The sequence below is a fragment of the Salmo trutta genome, chromosome 38 (assembly GCF_901001165.1).
Source record: "Salmo trutta chromosome 38, fSalTru1.1, whole genome shotgun sequence".
In the NCBI taxonomy this organism is placed as follows: domain Eukaryota; kingdom Metazoa; phylum Chordata; class Actinopteri; order Salmoniformes; family Salmonidae; genus Salmo; species Salmo trutta.
The window spans coordinates 34069420-34084265 of NC_042994.1; the positions used below are offsets into that span (position 1 = coordinate 34069420).

Below are 14846 nucleotides of genomic sequence, written 5' to 3' on the forward strand. Positions count from 1 at the left end.
TCGTACCCCAACAACAGAACGGTGTGGGTCGTACCCCCAACAACAGAATGGGGCGTATCCCGTACCCCAACAACAGAATGGTGTGGGTCGTACCCCAACAACAGAATGGTGTGGGTCATACCCCAACAACAGAATGGTGTGGGTCGTACCCAAACAACAGAAAGGTGTGGGTCGTATCCCAACAACAGAATGGTGTGGGTCGTATCCCAACAGAATGGTGTGGCTCGTATCCCAACAACAGAATGGTGTGGGTCGATCCCCAACAACAGAATGTTGTGGGTCGTACCCCAACAACAGAATGGTGTGGGTCGTAGCCAAACAACAGAATGGTGTGGGTCATACCCCAACAACAGAATGGTGTGGGTCGTATCCCAACAACAGAATGGTGTGGGTCGTACCCCAACAACAGAATGGTGTGGGTCGTACCCCAACAGAATGGTGTGGGCGTACCCCAACAACAGAATGGTGTGGGTCCTATCCCAACAACAGAATGGTGTGGGTCGTATCCCAACAACAGAATGGTGTGGGTCGTATCCCAACAACAGAATGGTGTGGGTCGTATCCCAACAACAGAATGGTGTGGGTCGTATCCCAACAACAGAATGGTGTGGGTCGTACCCCAACAACAGAATGGTGTGGGTCGTACCCCAACAACAGAATGGTGTGGGTCGTACCCCAACAACAGAACGGTGTGGGTCGTACCCCAACAACAGAATGGGGCGTATCCCGTACCCCAAAAACAGAATGGTGTGGGTCGTACCCCAACAACAGAATGGTGTGGGTCATACCCCAACAACAGAATGGTGTGGGTCGTACCCAAACAACAGAAAGGTGTGGGTCGTATCCCAACAACAGAATGGTGTGGGTCGTATCCCAACAGAATGGTGTGGGTCGTATCCCAACAACAGAATGGAGTGGGTCGTTCCCCAACAACAGAATGTTGCGGGTCGTACCCCAACAACAGAATGGTGTGGGTCGTAGCCAAACAACAGAATGGTGTGGGTCATACCCCAACAACAGAATGGTGTGGGTCGTACCCCAACAACAGAATGGTGTGGGTCGTACCCCAACAACAGAATGGTGTGGGTCGTACCCCAACAGAATGGTGTGGGCGTACCCCAACAACAGAATGGTGTGGGTCCTATCCCAACAACAGAATGGTGTGGGTCGTATCCCAACAAAGGAATGGTGTGGGTCGTATCCCAACAACAGAATGGTGTGGGTCGTATCCCAACAACAGAATGGTGTGGGTCGTATCCCAACAACAGAATGGTGTGGGTCGTACCCCAACAACAGAATGGTGTGGGTCGTACCCCAACAACAGAATGGTGTGGGTCGTATCCCAACAACAGAATGGTGTGGGTCGTACCCCAACAACAGAATGGTGTGGGTCGTACCCCAACAACAGAATGGTGTGGGTCGTACCCCAACAACAGAATGGTGTGGGTCGTATCCCAACAACAGAATGGCGTGGGGCGTATCCCAACAACAGAATGGCGTGGGTTGTATCCCAACAACAGAATGGCGTGGGTCGTATCCCAACAACAGAATGGCGTGGGTCGTACCCCAACAACAGAATGATGTGGGTCGTACCCCAACAGAATGGTGTGGGCGTACCCCAACAACAGAATGGTGTGGGTCGTACCCCAACAACAGAATGGTGTGGGTCGTACCCCAACAACAGAATGGTGTGGGTCGTATCCCAACAACAGAATGGTGTGGGTCGTACCCCGACAACAGAATGGTGTGGGTCGTATCCCAACAACAGAATGGTGTGGGTCGTATCCCAACAACAGAATGGTGTGGGTCGTACCCCAACAACAGATTGGCCAGCTCATCATCCGCAGGGAGATAACATGTTCTATGAGGAGATAGTATTTTTTTTAAAACAGTCTGTTTGAGATACAAGTATAGGATGTCTCAACGCTATTTCGATGAGTTAACAGAATATTCACTTTTTAAAGTTAATAAGATCTTCCACCGGACAGTTACTTTTAAAATAAAGGTTCTGTTCCAGAACTGTAGAGATCACTTTCTTTCCGGTTCGGCTTCTGTTTCTTCATTTTTTTGTTCTTACGCGGTTTCCTGTTCTGTTTTCTGAACTGGTTCCAACTCCTGGGGTCATTGTTAAAACTGTGTGGGTTCTCTCATGCCTTTTCAGGTTCTGTAACAGGGTAAAACCCTTTCCACATTGGGAGCATTGGAAAGGTTTCTCTCTTGTGTGTGTTCTTTTATGGTCCTTCAGATTCCCTAACCGTGTAAAACCCTTTCCACACTGGGAGCATTGGAAAGGCTTCTTTCCTGTGTGAAATTCTGTATGTTTTTTTAGGTTCCCTAACTTGGTAAAATTCTTTCCACACAGAGAGCAATGGTAAGCTGTCTCCCATGTGTGTATCATTTCATGCTCCTTCAAGCTCCCTAAACTTTTAAAACTATTTCCACACTGGGAACATTGGAAAGACTTCTCTCCTGTGTGTATTTTCTCATGCTTTTTCAGGTTCCCTAACAGGGTAAAACCTATTCCACACTGGGAGCATTGGAAACGTTTCTCTCCTGTGTGTACTCTTTTATGATCCTTCAGGTTCCCTAACAGTGTAAAACCCTTCCCACACTGGGAGCATTGGAAAGGTTTCGCTCCGGTGTGTAATTGTTTATGTTTTTTTAGGTTCCCTAACTTGGTAAAATTCTTTCCACACAGAGAGCAATGGTAAGATGTCTCCCCTGTGTGTGCCCTTTCATGCACCTTCAAGCTCTTTAACTGTGTAAAAATCTTTCCACAGTGGGAGCATTGGAACGGCTTTTCTCCTGTGTGTGTTCTCTCATGCTTTTTCAGGCTTCCTAACAGGGTAAAACCCTTTCCACACTGGGAACATTGGAAACGTTTCTCTCCTGTGTGTACTAATTTATGTTCGTTCAGGCTCCGTAACCGTGTAAAATTATTTCCACACTGGGAGCATTGGAAAGGTTTCTCTCCTGTGTGTACTCTTTCATGGTCCTTCAGATTCCCTAACCGTGTAAAACCCTTCCCACACTGGGTGCATTGGAACGGCTTCTCTCCTGTGTGTGTTCTCTCATGCTTTTTCAGGCTCCCTAACAGGGCAAAACTATTTCCACACTGGGAACATTGGAAAGGCTTCTCCCCTGTGTGTAACCTTTCATGCTCCTTCAAGCTCCCTAACTGTGTAAAACCATTCCCACACTGGGAGCATTGGAACGGTTTCTCTGCTGTGTGTGTTCTCTCATGCTTTTTCAGGTTCCCTAACCACCTAAAGCCCTTTTCACACTGGGAGCATTGGAAAGGTTTCTCTACTGTGTGTATTATTTTATGTTCTTTCAAGTTCCCTAACCGTGTGAAACTCTTTCCACATTGGGAGCATTGGAAAGGTTTCTCTCCTGTGTGTATTCTCTCATGCCTTTTCAGGTTCCCTAACCGTGTAAAACTCTTCCCACATTGGGAACATTGTGAAGTCTTCTCTCCTGTCTTCTGTCCTTCCTCTGAAGGACTCTTCCTGCCGTCAGAGTGAGAGTCTGGTCTCTCTCCTGCCAAAGACAAACAGTATCTAGTTAAACAGAGACCTGAATGAAACCTCCAGAGTATCCCGTTTAACAGAGACCTGAATGAAATCTCCATTAAATAAAACTGTCTTCTTATGAGGTTTAATCTAGACTAGATCCCTCATTATAAAACAGTACATTTGGATCGTAGATACTGATTGGTTAATAGCCGTTAGATATTCATGATGAACCCTGGGTAATGCCTGTTAAACTCTCTGGGACATGTGGGACGCTAGCGAAATAGCAGGGCTGCAAATTCAAAACAACAAAAATCTCATAATTCAAATTTCTCAAACATACAACTATTATATCCCATTTTAAAGATACACTTCTCATTAATCCAACCACATTGTCCGATTTCAAAAAGGCTTTACGGCGAAAGCATAACATTAGATTATGTTAGGACAACGCTGAGACAACAAAAACCACACAGCCATTTTCCAAGCAAGGAGAGGCGTCACAATAACCAGAAATACAGCTAAAATTAATCACTAACCTTTGACGATCTTCATCAGATGACACTCCCAGGACTCAATGTTACACAATACATGTATGTTTTGTTCGATAAAGTTCATATTTATATCCAAAAACCCCATTTTACATTGGCGCATGATGTTCAGAAAATGTATTGCCTCCAAAACTTCCGGTGAATGAGCACATCAATTTACAAAAATACTCATCATAACATTTACAACAGTTATTGAAAGAATTATAGATACACTTCTCCTTAATGCAACCGCTGTGTCAGATTTCAAAATCGCTTTACGGCGAAAGCACATTTTTCAATATTCTGAGTACAGAGCTTATCCATCAAAGCAAGCTATACAGTTACCCGCCAAGTTCTGGAGTCAACTAAAGTCAGAAATAGTATTATAAAACTTCACTTACCTTTGCTGATCATCGTCGGAATGCACTCCCAGAAGAAATGTTTGTTTTGTTCGATAAACTCCATATTTATGTCCAAATACCTCCTTTGTTTGCGCGTTCAGATCACTATCCAAAGGCAAAATGAGCGAGCGCAAAACCCTAGATGAAAAGTCAAAATGTTCCATTACCGTTCATAGAAACATGTCAAACGATGTTTACAATCAATCCTTAGGGTCTTTTTAACATAAATATTCGATAATATTCCAACCGGACAATAGCGTATTCATTACTGAAGAAAAAGAAGGAATGGCGTGCCTGCGCAGTAAACAACTCATTGGCCTCAGGCAGTCCACTTGTTGAGTCAGCTCTTATTCTCTCCCCAGTAACAGTAGAAGCATGAAACAAGGTTCTAAAGACTGTTGACATCTAGTGGAAGCCTTAGGAAGTGCAAAATGAACCCTAAGTCACTGTATACTGGATAGGGAATCACTTGAAAAACTACAATCCTCAGATTTCCACACTTCCTGGTTGGATTTTTCTCAGGTTTTTGCCTACCATATGAGTTCTGTTATACTCACAGACATCATTCAAACAGTTTTAGAAACTTCAGAGTGTTTTCTATCCAAATCTACTAATAATATGCATATCCTACCTTCTGGGCCCGAGAAAGCAGGCAGTTTAATTTTGGCACGTCATTCACCTGAATTTCTGAATACTGCCCCTTGTCACTAAAAAGTTAACAGTTGTATTTGAATTATCTCTATACATCCACTGTCCCAAGGCCAAGCCAGGCAATTTATAAACTCATCTCCACTGTCCCACAGCCCTGCCAGGCAATTCATAAACTAATCTCCACTGTCCCACAGCCCTGCCATGAAATTCATGAACTCATCTCCACTGTCCCACAGCCCTGCCAGGCAATTTATAAACTCATATCCACTGTCCCACAGCCCTGCCAGGCAATTCATAAACTAATCTCCACTGTCCCACAGCCCTGCCATGAAATTCATGAACTCATCTCCACTGTCCCACAGCCCTGCCAGGCAATTTATAAACTCATCTCCACTGTCCCACAGCCCTGCCAGGCAATTTATAAACTAATCTCCACTGTCCCACAGCCAAGCCAGGCAATTTATAAACTAATCTCCACTGTCCCACAGCCCTGTCAGGCAATTTATAAACTAACCTCCACTGGACAAAATAATCTAGACATTATTACCCCCCGTGCATCTAGTCCAGCATGGTTCACCACCATGCTTCACTGTGGGGATGGTGTTCTCGGGGTGATGAGAGGTGTTGGGTTTGCGCCATACATATATTTTTCTTAAGGGCCAAAAAGTTCAATTTTAGTCTCATCTGACCAGAGTACCTTCTTCCATATGTTTGGGGAGTCTTCCACATACCTTTTGGCAAACACCAAACGTGTTTGCTTTTATTTATTTTTAAGCAATGGCTTTTTTCTGGCCACTCTTCTGTAAAGCCCAGCTCTGTGGAGTGTACGGCTTAAAGTGGTCCTATGGACAGATACTCCAATCTCCGCAGTGGAGCTTTGCAGCTCCTTCAGGGTTATCTTTGGTCTCTTTGTTGCCTCTCTGATTAATGCTCTCCTTGCCTGGTCCGAGAGTTTTGGTGGGCAGCCCTCTCTTGGCAGGTTTGTTGTGGTGCCATATTCATTCCATTTTTTAATAATGGATTTAATGGTGCTCCATGAGATGTTCAAAGTTTTGTATATTTTTTATAACCCAACCCTGATCTGTTCTTCCCCACAACTTTGTCCCTGACCTGTTTGGAGAGATCCTTGGTCTTCATAGTGCCGCTTGCTTGGTGGTGCCCCTTGCTTAGTGGTGTTGCAGACTCTGGGGCCTTTCAGAACAGGTGTATATATACTGAGATCATGTGACACTTAGATTGCACACAGGTGGACTTTATTTAACTAATAATGTGACTTCTGAAGGTAATTGGTTGCACCAGATCTTATTTAGGGGCTTCATAGCAAAGGGGGTGAATACATATACACGCACCACTTTTTATTTTGAAACAAGTTATTTCTTTTCATTTCACTTCACCAATTTAGACTATTTTGTGTTTTTGTCCATTACATGAAATCCAAATAAAAATCCATTTAAATTACAGGTTGTAATGCAACTAAATAGGAAAAACGCCAAGGGGGATGAATACTTTTGCAAGGCACTGTACTATTTAAATGTAGATGTTTTTTTGCATTTGATATATACTGCTCAAAAAAATAAAGGGAACACTTAAACAACACATCCTAGATCTGAATGAAAGAAATAATCTTATTAAGTACTTTTTTCTTTACATAGTTGAATGTGCTGACAACAAAATCACACAAAAATAATCAATGGAAATCCAATTTATCAACCCATGGAGGTCTGGATTTGGAGTCACACTCAAAATTAAAGTGGAAAACCACACTACAGGCTGAACCAACTTTGATGTAACGTCCTTAAAACAAGTCAAAATGAGACTCAGTAGTGTGTGTGGCCTCCACGTGCCTGTATGACCTTCCTACAACGCCTGGGCATGCTCCTGATGAGGTGGCGGATGGTCTCCTGAGGGATCTCCTCCCAGACCTGGACTAAAGCATCCACCAACTCCTGGACAGTCTGTGCAGCAACGTGGCGTTGGTGGATGGAGCGAGACATGATGTCCCAGATGTGTTCAATTGGATTCAGGTCTGGGGAACGGGCGGGCCAGTCCATAGCATCAATGCCTTCCTCTTGCAGGAACTGCTGACACACTCCAGCCACATGAGGTCTAGCATTGTCTTGCATTAGGAGGAACCCAGGACCAACCGCACCAGCATATGGTCTCACAAGGGGTCTGAGGATCTCATCTCGGTACTTAATGGCAGTCAGGCTACCTCTGGCGAGCACATGGAGGGCTGTGCGGCCCCCCAAAGAAATGCCACCCCACACCATGACTGACCCACCTCCAAACCGGTCATGCTGGAGGATGTTGCAGGCAGCAGAACGTTCTCCACGGCATCTCCAGACTCTGTCATGTCTGTCACGTGCTCAGTGTGAACCTGCTTTCATCTGTGAAGAGCACAGGGCGCCAGTGGCAAATTTGCCAATCTTGGTGTTCTCTGGCAAATGCCAAACGTCTTGCACGTTGTTGGGCTGTAAGCACAACCCCCACCTGTGGACGTTGGGCCCTCATACCACCCTCATGGAGTCTGTTTCTGACCGTTTGAGCAGACACATGCACATTTGTGGCCTGCTGGAGGTCATTTTGCAGGGCTCTGGCAGTGCTCCTCCTGCTCCTCCTTGCACAAAGGCGGAGGTAGCGGTCCTGCTGCTGGGTTGTTGCCCTCCTACGGCCTCCTCCACGTCTCCTGATGTACTGGCCTGTCTCCTGGTAGCGCCTCCATGCTCTGGACACTACGCTGACAGACACAACAAACCTTCTTGCCACAGCTCGCATTGATGTGCCATCCTGGATGAGCTGCACTACCTGAGCCACTTGTGTGGGTTGTAGACTCCGTCTCATGCTACCACTAGAGTGAAAGCACCGCCAGCATTCAAAGTGACCAAAACATCAGCCAGGAAGCATAGGATCTGAGAAGTGGTCTGTGGTCCCCACCTGCAGAACCACTCCTTTATTTGGGGTGTCTTGCTAATTGCCTATAATTTCCACCTGTTGTCTATTCCATTTGCACAACAGCATGTGAAATTTATTGACAATCAGTGTTGCTTCCTAAGTGGACAGTTTGATTTCACAGAAGTGTGATTGACTTGGAGTTACATTGTGTTGTTTAAGTGTTCCCTTTATTTTTTTGAGCAGTGTATTTACCATATCATATGGAGACAGAAACATAAACCTTTTACCTTATCATAAGTAGACATAATTGTAAATGATTAAATCCTTCCAATAGAAAAAAACAAAAAAACAATTTAGTTACAAATTGAACTTTAATTAGATGAGTTGGGATGATTTCACTGAACAACAAAATAAAGGGAATATTGAATGATCCCCAATGATCCATCGCATCTCCCAAAAAAAGCATTTTCAACAATGATAGTCTAGAAACTAAAGCTTTGGTTGTCTTCCTCTCAGGCTTCCATGTCTTCTCCCTGGACCTCCTCAATGTCCACCTACTGAACATCAGACTCTGAAGGCCTCATCTTCACTGTCACTTTCCAAGCTTGTTGAGGATGGCTCGTTGTCAGGCTCAAAAAGACTCAAATTTGCCCGGATGGCCACACATTTTTCGACCATTGTATTGGTATTTGGTGTGTGTGTTCCCAAACAAGGACCAGTTGCGCTCTGAGGCGGCTGATGTTGGTGGGATTTGGAGGATGATGGAGGCAACATGGGAAAGAGCCTCAGATCCACAAAGTCCCTTCCACCAGGTGGCTGATGAAATATGTTGGCACGACAGCCATATTGCATCTCACATTTACATTTAAGTCATTTAGCAGACGCTCTTATCCAGAGCGACTTACAAATTGGTGCATTCACCTATAATATCCAGTAGAACAACCACTTTACAATAGTGCATCTAAATCTTTTAAAGGGGGGGGGGGGGTTAGAAGGATTACTTTATCCTATCCCAGGTATTCCTTAAAGAGGTGTACCTAATCCATCCCAAAGCCCTTGCTTGGAAGTATAAAGAACCTTGCCCTCATCCAGGCCAAGGTGGCGAGACACGGTAGTGATGACACCATAGGCCTTGTTGATCTCTGCACCAGACAGGAGGCTCTTGCCAGCATACCTGGGGTCCAACATGTACACTGCGGCATGTATGGGATTCAGGCAGAAGTCTTCACGCTTTCTGAGGTATTTCAGAACTGCAGTTTCCTCTGCTTGGATCTTTTGACTTGCCTTCAGCTCATCTGCAATGTAGAGACCGGTGTGTCTGTTGTCCCTTGTGTCTGTGCTCTTGTAGAATACTGGTTGAGGGGTGGAGATGATGTAGTTAATTATTCCTTACCTACGAACATTCGACCACCCATCAGAGATGACTGCAATACAGTCTGCTTTCTCTATGATTTGCTTGACCTTCACTTGAACTCTGTTGAACTCTGCATCCAGGAAATGAGTAGATAAAGCATGTCTGGTTGGAGGGGTGTCTGCTGGACGAAGAACATTCAGAAATCTCTTCCAATACACATTGCCTGTGAGCATCAGAGGTGAACCAGTTGCATACACAGCTCGAGCAAGACATTCATCAGCATTTCTCTGACTACATTCCTCCATTGAATCAAAAAAACTTCTGATTCCAGGAGGACCATGAGCTGTTGCTATCGATAAGGTGTCTGATTCATCATTTTCACCTCGAATAGAAGTAGAGGGACTTTTGTCAGAGGTTGCTTGTTGTGAGCGCTGAGGGAACTTTATGCCCTTGGCCAGATGATTCTGCATCTTTGCTGCATTCTTCACATATGATTTGGTGCAGTATTTGCAGATGTACACAGCTTTTCCTTCTACATTAGCTGCAGTGAAATGTCTCCACACATCAGATAGTGCCCGTGCCATTTTCCTGGAAAGATGAAGACAAAAATGAGTAAAAAAAACAACAAATACAATTCCATGTACAGATTAATAGTTAAGCAGTTAGATTAAACAACTCCTTCGTAAGATAAATGTTGTAAAATGAAACATGTATGGAAACAGGTGAATTAACACTCCTCAGTTAGCAGGCTCAAGCAAGCTAAAACCCACATGGTAGCAAAAACTAACTAGCAGAAAGTTAAAAAACGATTTAAACACATTTTGCTGTAGGCTACTATTTACTAGTTAACAAAAAATAATGTATGTCATATAAAATATATTCACCCCACCCAGTATTGTAATCAAAACTTACTAGAAAGGATGTAGTCCTTGGCTCAGACAGTGTAGTAGTGTGGGCTCAATAGCATCTCATTAGTGTTCAAGATCTTGAGAATCAGCTGTACATGTGATGGACGAGTGCACAGTGCATGCAGAGGGCTGCAATTCCATTGAATTGGGGATAAATTAACCAAAATATGCCACAAGACCTAGAATTGCCTTATGTGTATCCCACAATAAAGGTTCACTGTTATAAGATAACTTTTTTGATGAATTTAAGCAAAATTCCCCAAATTCCCGGGCTTAACTTCCCGGAGAATATACCGGAAATTTACCGGAAAGTTTCCGACCCTTTGCAACCCTACACAAAGAGAAAACACGTTTTTATACATTTTTGCAAATGTAAACAAAATAAAAAACAGAAAAACCTTTTTTACATCAGTATTCAGACCCTTTGCTATGAGACTCTAAATTGAGCTCAGGTGCATCCTGTTTCCATTGATCATCCTTGAGATGTTTCTACAACTTGATTGGAGTCCACCTGTGGTAAATTCAATTGATTGGACATTATTTTGGAAAGGCACACACCTGTCTATATAAGGTCCCACAGATTACAGTGCATGTCAGAGCAAAAACCAAGCCATGAGGTCGAAGCAATTGTCCGTAGAGCTCCGAGAAAGGATTGTAGTGGAAGCATCATGCTGTGGGGATGTTTTTCAGCAGCAGGGACTGGGAGACTAGTCAGGATCGAGGGAAAGATGAACGGAGCAAAGTGCAAAGATATCCTTGATGAAAGACCTGCTCCAGAGCGCTCAGGACCTCAGACTGGGGTGAAGGGTCACCTTCCAACAGGACAACAACCCTAAGCACACAGTCAAGACAGTGCAAACAGAGCCCGGACTTGAACCCGATCGAACATCTCTGGAGAGACCTGAAAATAGCTGTGCAGCGACGCTCCCCATCCAACCTGACAGAGTTTGAGAGGATCTGCAGAGAAGAAATGGGAGAAACTCCACAAATACAGGTGTGCCAAGCTTGTAGCGTCATACCCAAGAAGACTGGAGGCTGTAATCGCTGCCAAAGATGCTTCAACAAAGTTCTGCGTAAAGGGTCTTAATACTTATGGAAATGTGATATTTCAGTTTGGAAATATTATCATTATGGGATATTGTGTGTAGATTGATGAGGGGATTTTTTTTTTTTAATCAATTTTAGAATAAGGCTGTAACATAACAAAATGTGGAAAAAGTCAAGGGGTCTGAATACTTTCCGCACTCACTGTATATATACAGTACCAATCAAACGTTTGGACACACCATTAAATGGTTTTCTTTATCTTTACTATTTTCTACATTGTAGAATAATAGTGAAGACATCAAACTATGAAATAACACATATGGACTCATGTAGTAACCAAAACATTTTCAGGTGACTACCTCATGAAGCTGGTTGAGAGAATGCCAAGAGTGTTCAAAGCTGTCATCAAGGCAAAGGGTGGCTACTTTGAAGAATCTAAAATATATATTTTGATTTAACACTTTTTTGGTTACTACATGATTCCATGTGTTTCATACAGTGACAAGGGTTTTGCCATTAAGTACTAAGTCATGTTTTGCAGAGGGGTCAAATACTTATTTCCCTCATTAAAATGCAAATCAATTTATAACATTAATGACATGCGTTTTTCTGGATTTTTGTTGTTGTATTTCTGTCTCTCACTGTTCAAATAAACCTACAATTAAAATTATAGACTGATTATTTCTTTGTCAGTGGGCAAACGTACAAAATCAGCAGGGGATCAAATACTTTTTTCCCTCACTGTAGTTTTGATGTCTTCACTACTATTATTCTACAATGTAGAAAATAGTAAAAAATAAAGAAAAACCCTTGAATGAGTAGGTGTGTCCAAACGTTTGATTGGTCCTGTATATATCCTGTGTGTCTCCAGGAAGGGAATCTGTCTGGGTGTCCTAAAGTTCGCAGCGCCCTAAAAAATAGTCTGTCCTCGGTTGCAACATTCACTACCGAGTTCCAAACTGCCTCTGGAAACAACGTCTCTTGTCCATCTGTCGGCCCGATCAAAACGCAACACAATCTACACCGGTCATAGAAGGATGAATAAAATACATTTACTCAAGAAAATAAAAGTTCATGATGTACATGTTGTTCATCTTTAAAACAATTAAAAAATATAAATATATAACTGTTTTATGAAGAAAGAAGACAGTCAAACCCATGTTATTGTGAAACTCTCCACGTCATCCTTAAGAACAGCCCTTAGTGTCTTAGAACATTACAGAACATTCCAGAACATTCCTCTTAGTAGTGTGTTAGAACATTAACAGATCATTCCAGAACATTCCAGAACATTAACAGAACATTCCAGATCTCTCCTTGTCTTGATTCTGTCCTCTTCATCATTTGAAATCAGACATGAGTTGGCTGTAATATATGATATGGTATCATAGATGTTTAAAATCAGGTCAGTCTGCCTGAAAATTATAACTGAACAACTATGGACCTAAACACTTTTTGATATTTAATCATGTTTTTTTTTTTAAATAATAACTTTTATCTCATGTAATATTGAGCAAAAGTACTACAGAAAGAGATATTCAGAGACGTTTAAAAATAAATAAAAGCATTTGATCCATTAACGTTTTGTTGACTCTTTGTAGCTTTTTCAATTCCTACAGTACAGAAACAACATATCCAAGACAATAATGTCCTTTTAAAATCACACATTAGTTCAACAACTGCAGTTTGTCCCCCTGTTAAGAGAGTACTCACTGAATTTACTGGTGTTAATCAGATCAATGTCCCTGTTTTATTAGATAGTACTCACTGTATTTACTGGTTTTAATCAGATCAATGTCCCTGTTTTATTAGATAGTACTCACTGTATTTACTGGTGTTAATCAGATCAATGCCCCTGTTTTATAAGATAGTACTCACTGTATTTACTGGTGTTAATCAGATCAATGTCCCTGTTTTATTAGATAGTACTCACTGTATTTACTGGTGTTAATCAGATCAATGCCCCTGTTTTATAAGATAGTACTCACTGTATTTACTGGTGTTAATCAGATCAATGTCCCTGTTTTATTAGATAGTACTTACTGTATTTACTGGTGTTAATCAGATCAATGTCCCTGTTTTATAAGATAGTACTCACTGTATTTACTGGTGTTAATCAGATCAATGTCCCTGTTTTATTAGATAGTACTCACTGTATTTACTGGTGTTAATCAGATCAATGTCCCTGTTTTATTAGATAGTACTCACTGTATTTACTGGTGTTAATCAGATCAATGCCCCTGTTTTATAAGATAGTACTCACTGTATTTACTGGTGTTAATTAGATCAATGTCCCTGTTTTATTAGATAGTACTCACTGTATTTACTGGTGTTAATCAGATCAATGTCCCTGTTTTATAAGATAGTACTCACTGTATTTACTGGTGTTAATCAGATCAATGTCCTGTTTTATTAGATAGTACTCACTGTATTTACTGGTGTTAATCAGATCAATGTCCCTGTTTTATTAGATAGTACTCACTGTATTTACTGGTGTTAATCAGTTCTCCAGTCTTCTGTGCTTCTTCGTCCTCCTCTAATGTGACAGTAATCTCCCCCTCTTCATCCTTCTCTTCAAAAATGTCTTCCTCCTCTTTCACTGTGACAGTCATGTCCCCTTCCTCCTCCTTCATTACAAAAATGTCTTCCTCCTCTTTCACTGTGACAGTCATGTCCCCTTCCTCCTCCTCCTCTTCAAAAATGTCTCCCTCTTCTTTCACTGTGACAGTCATATCATCCTCTTCCTTTATGCCAAAAACTGCATCCTTCTCTTGTTTCACGGTAGTCAACATCCTCCTCCTCTTTCACTCTGAAAGCGTCTTTCTCGTATTCTTCTTTCACTGTAACAGCCTCCTCTTCCCTTCTCCTCTTTCACGAAACCTTCTTTCTCCGTCCAGCAGAGCTCTTCTTTAGCAGCTGGGAGAGTATCTTAGTGAGTTTATGTTCGGGGGATGCTAGCTAGCTAGCTAGTTAGCGTTAGCCAAGTCCTACTGCTAAGTTAACCAGCTAGCTAGATGTCTAACAACGTAAATATTACATTAAATGGGGGTGATGACCAAAAAAAATACTAATGTTTAAAACACAGTGGCTTATATATACGTCGAAAACTTCTAAAGAGCTCCAATATTTCGGCTATGTTAGCTAGTAAGCTACCGAGGTGGCTGGCTGGCTAACTGTTCTTGTTATTGTTGAAGACTCGTTCCGTCCACTAGATTATACGTCACACTCTGGCAGCGTCGCCTGAATGACGCACATCGTCATCTGTTGACTGGAGTGGGGTTAACGCAGTTCAGAGAAGTTTTATTTTATTTCGATAACATTTTATTTTAATTTTACATTTCTTTCATTAACAGACACGGTGCTGTTACCATGGAAACAGACACGGTGATGTTACCGTACTGATTAACACACACACACACACACACACACACACACACACACACACACACACACACACACACACACACACACGGTGGTGTTACCATGGTAACAGACACGGTGGTGTTACCATACTGATTAACAGACATGGTGATGTTACCATGGAAACAGAC

At 42.4% G+C, this 14846-nt stretch overlaps 1 protein-coding gene across 1 annotated transcript; it reads right to left on the reverse strand.

Moving 5' to 3' along the window:
- Nucleotides 1-2039: 2039 nt before the first annotated feature.
- On the reverse strand, nt 2040-13741 carry LOC115178111 (gastrula zinc finger protein XlCGF26.1-like; the record flags this gene model as incomplete). The annotated part of the gene is made up of 2 exons (XM_029739140.1): nt 2040-3540; nt 13723-13741. Coding segments are annotated over 2 exons (1500 nt in total), but the record flags the coding sequence as incomplete, so codon positions are not given.
- Between the last annotated feature and the right edge of the window lie 1105 nt (nt 13742-14846).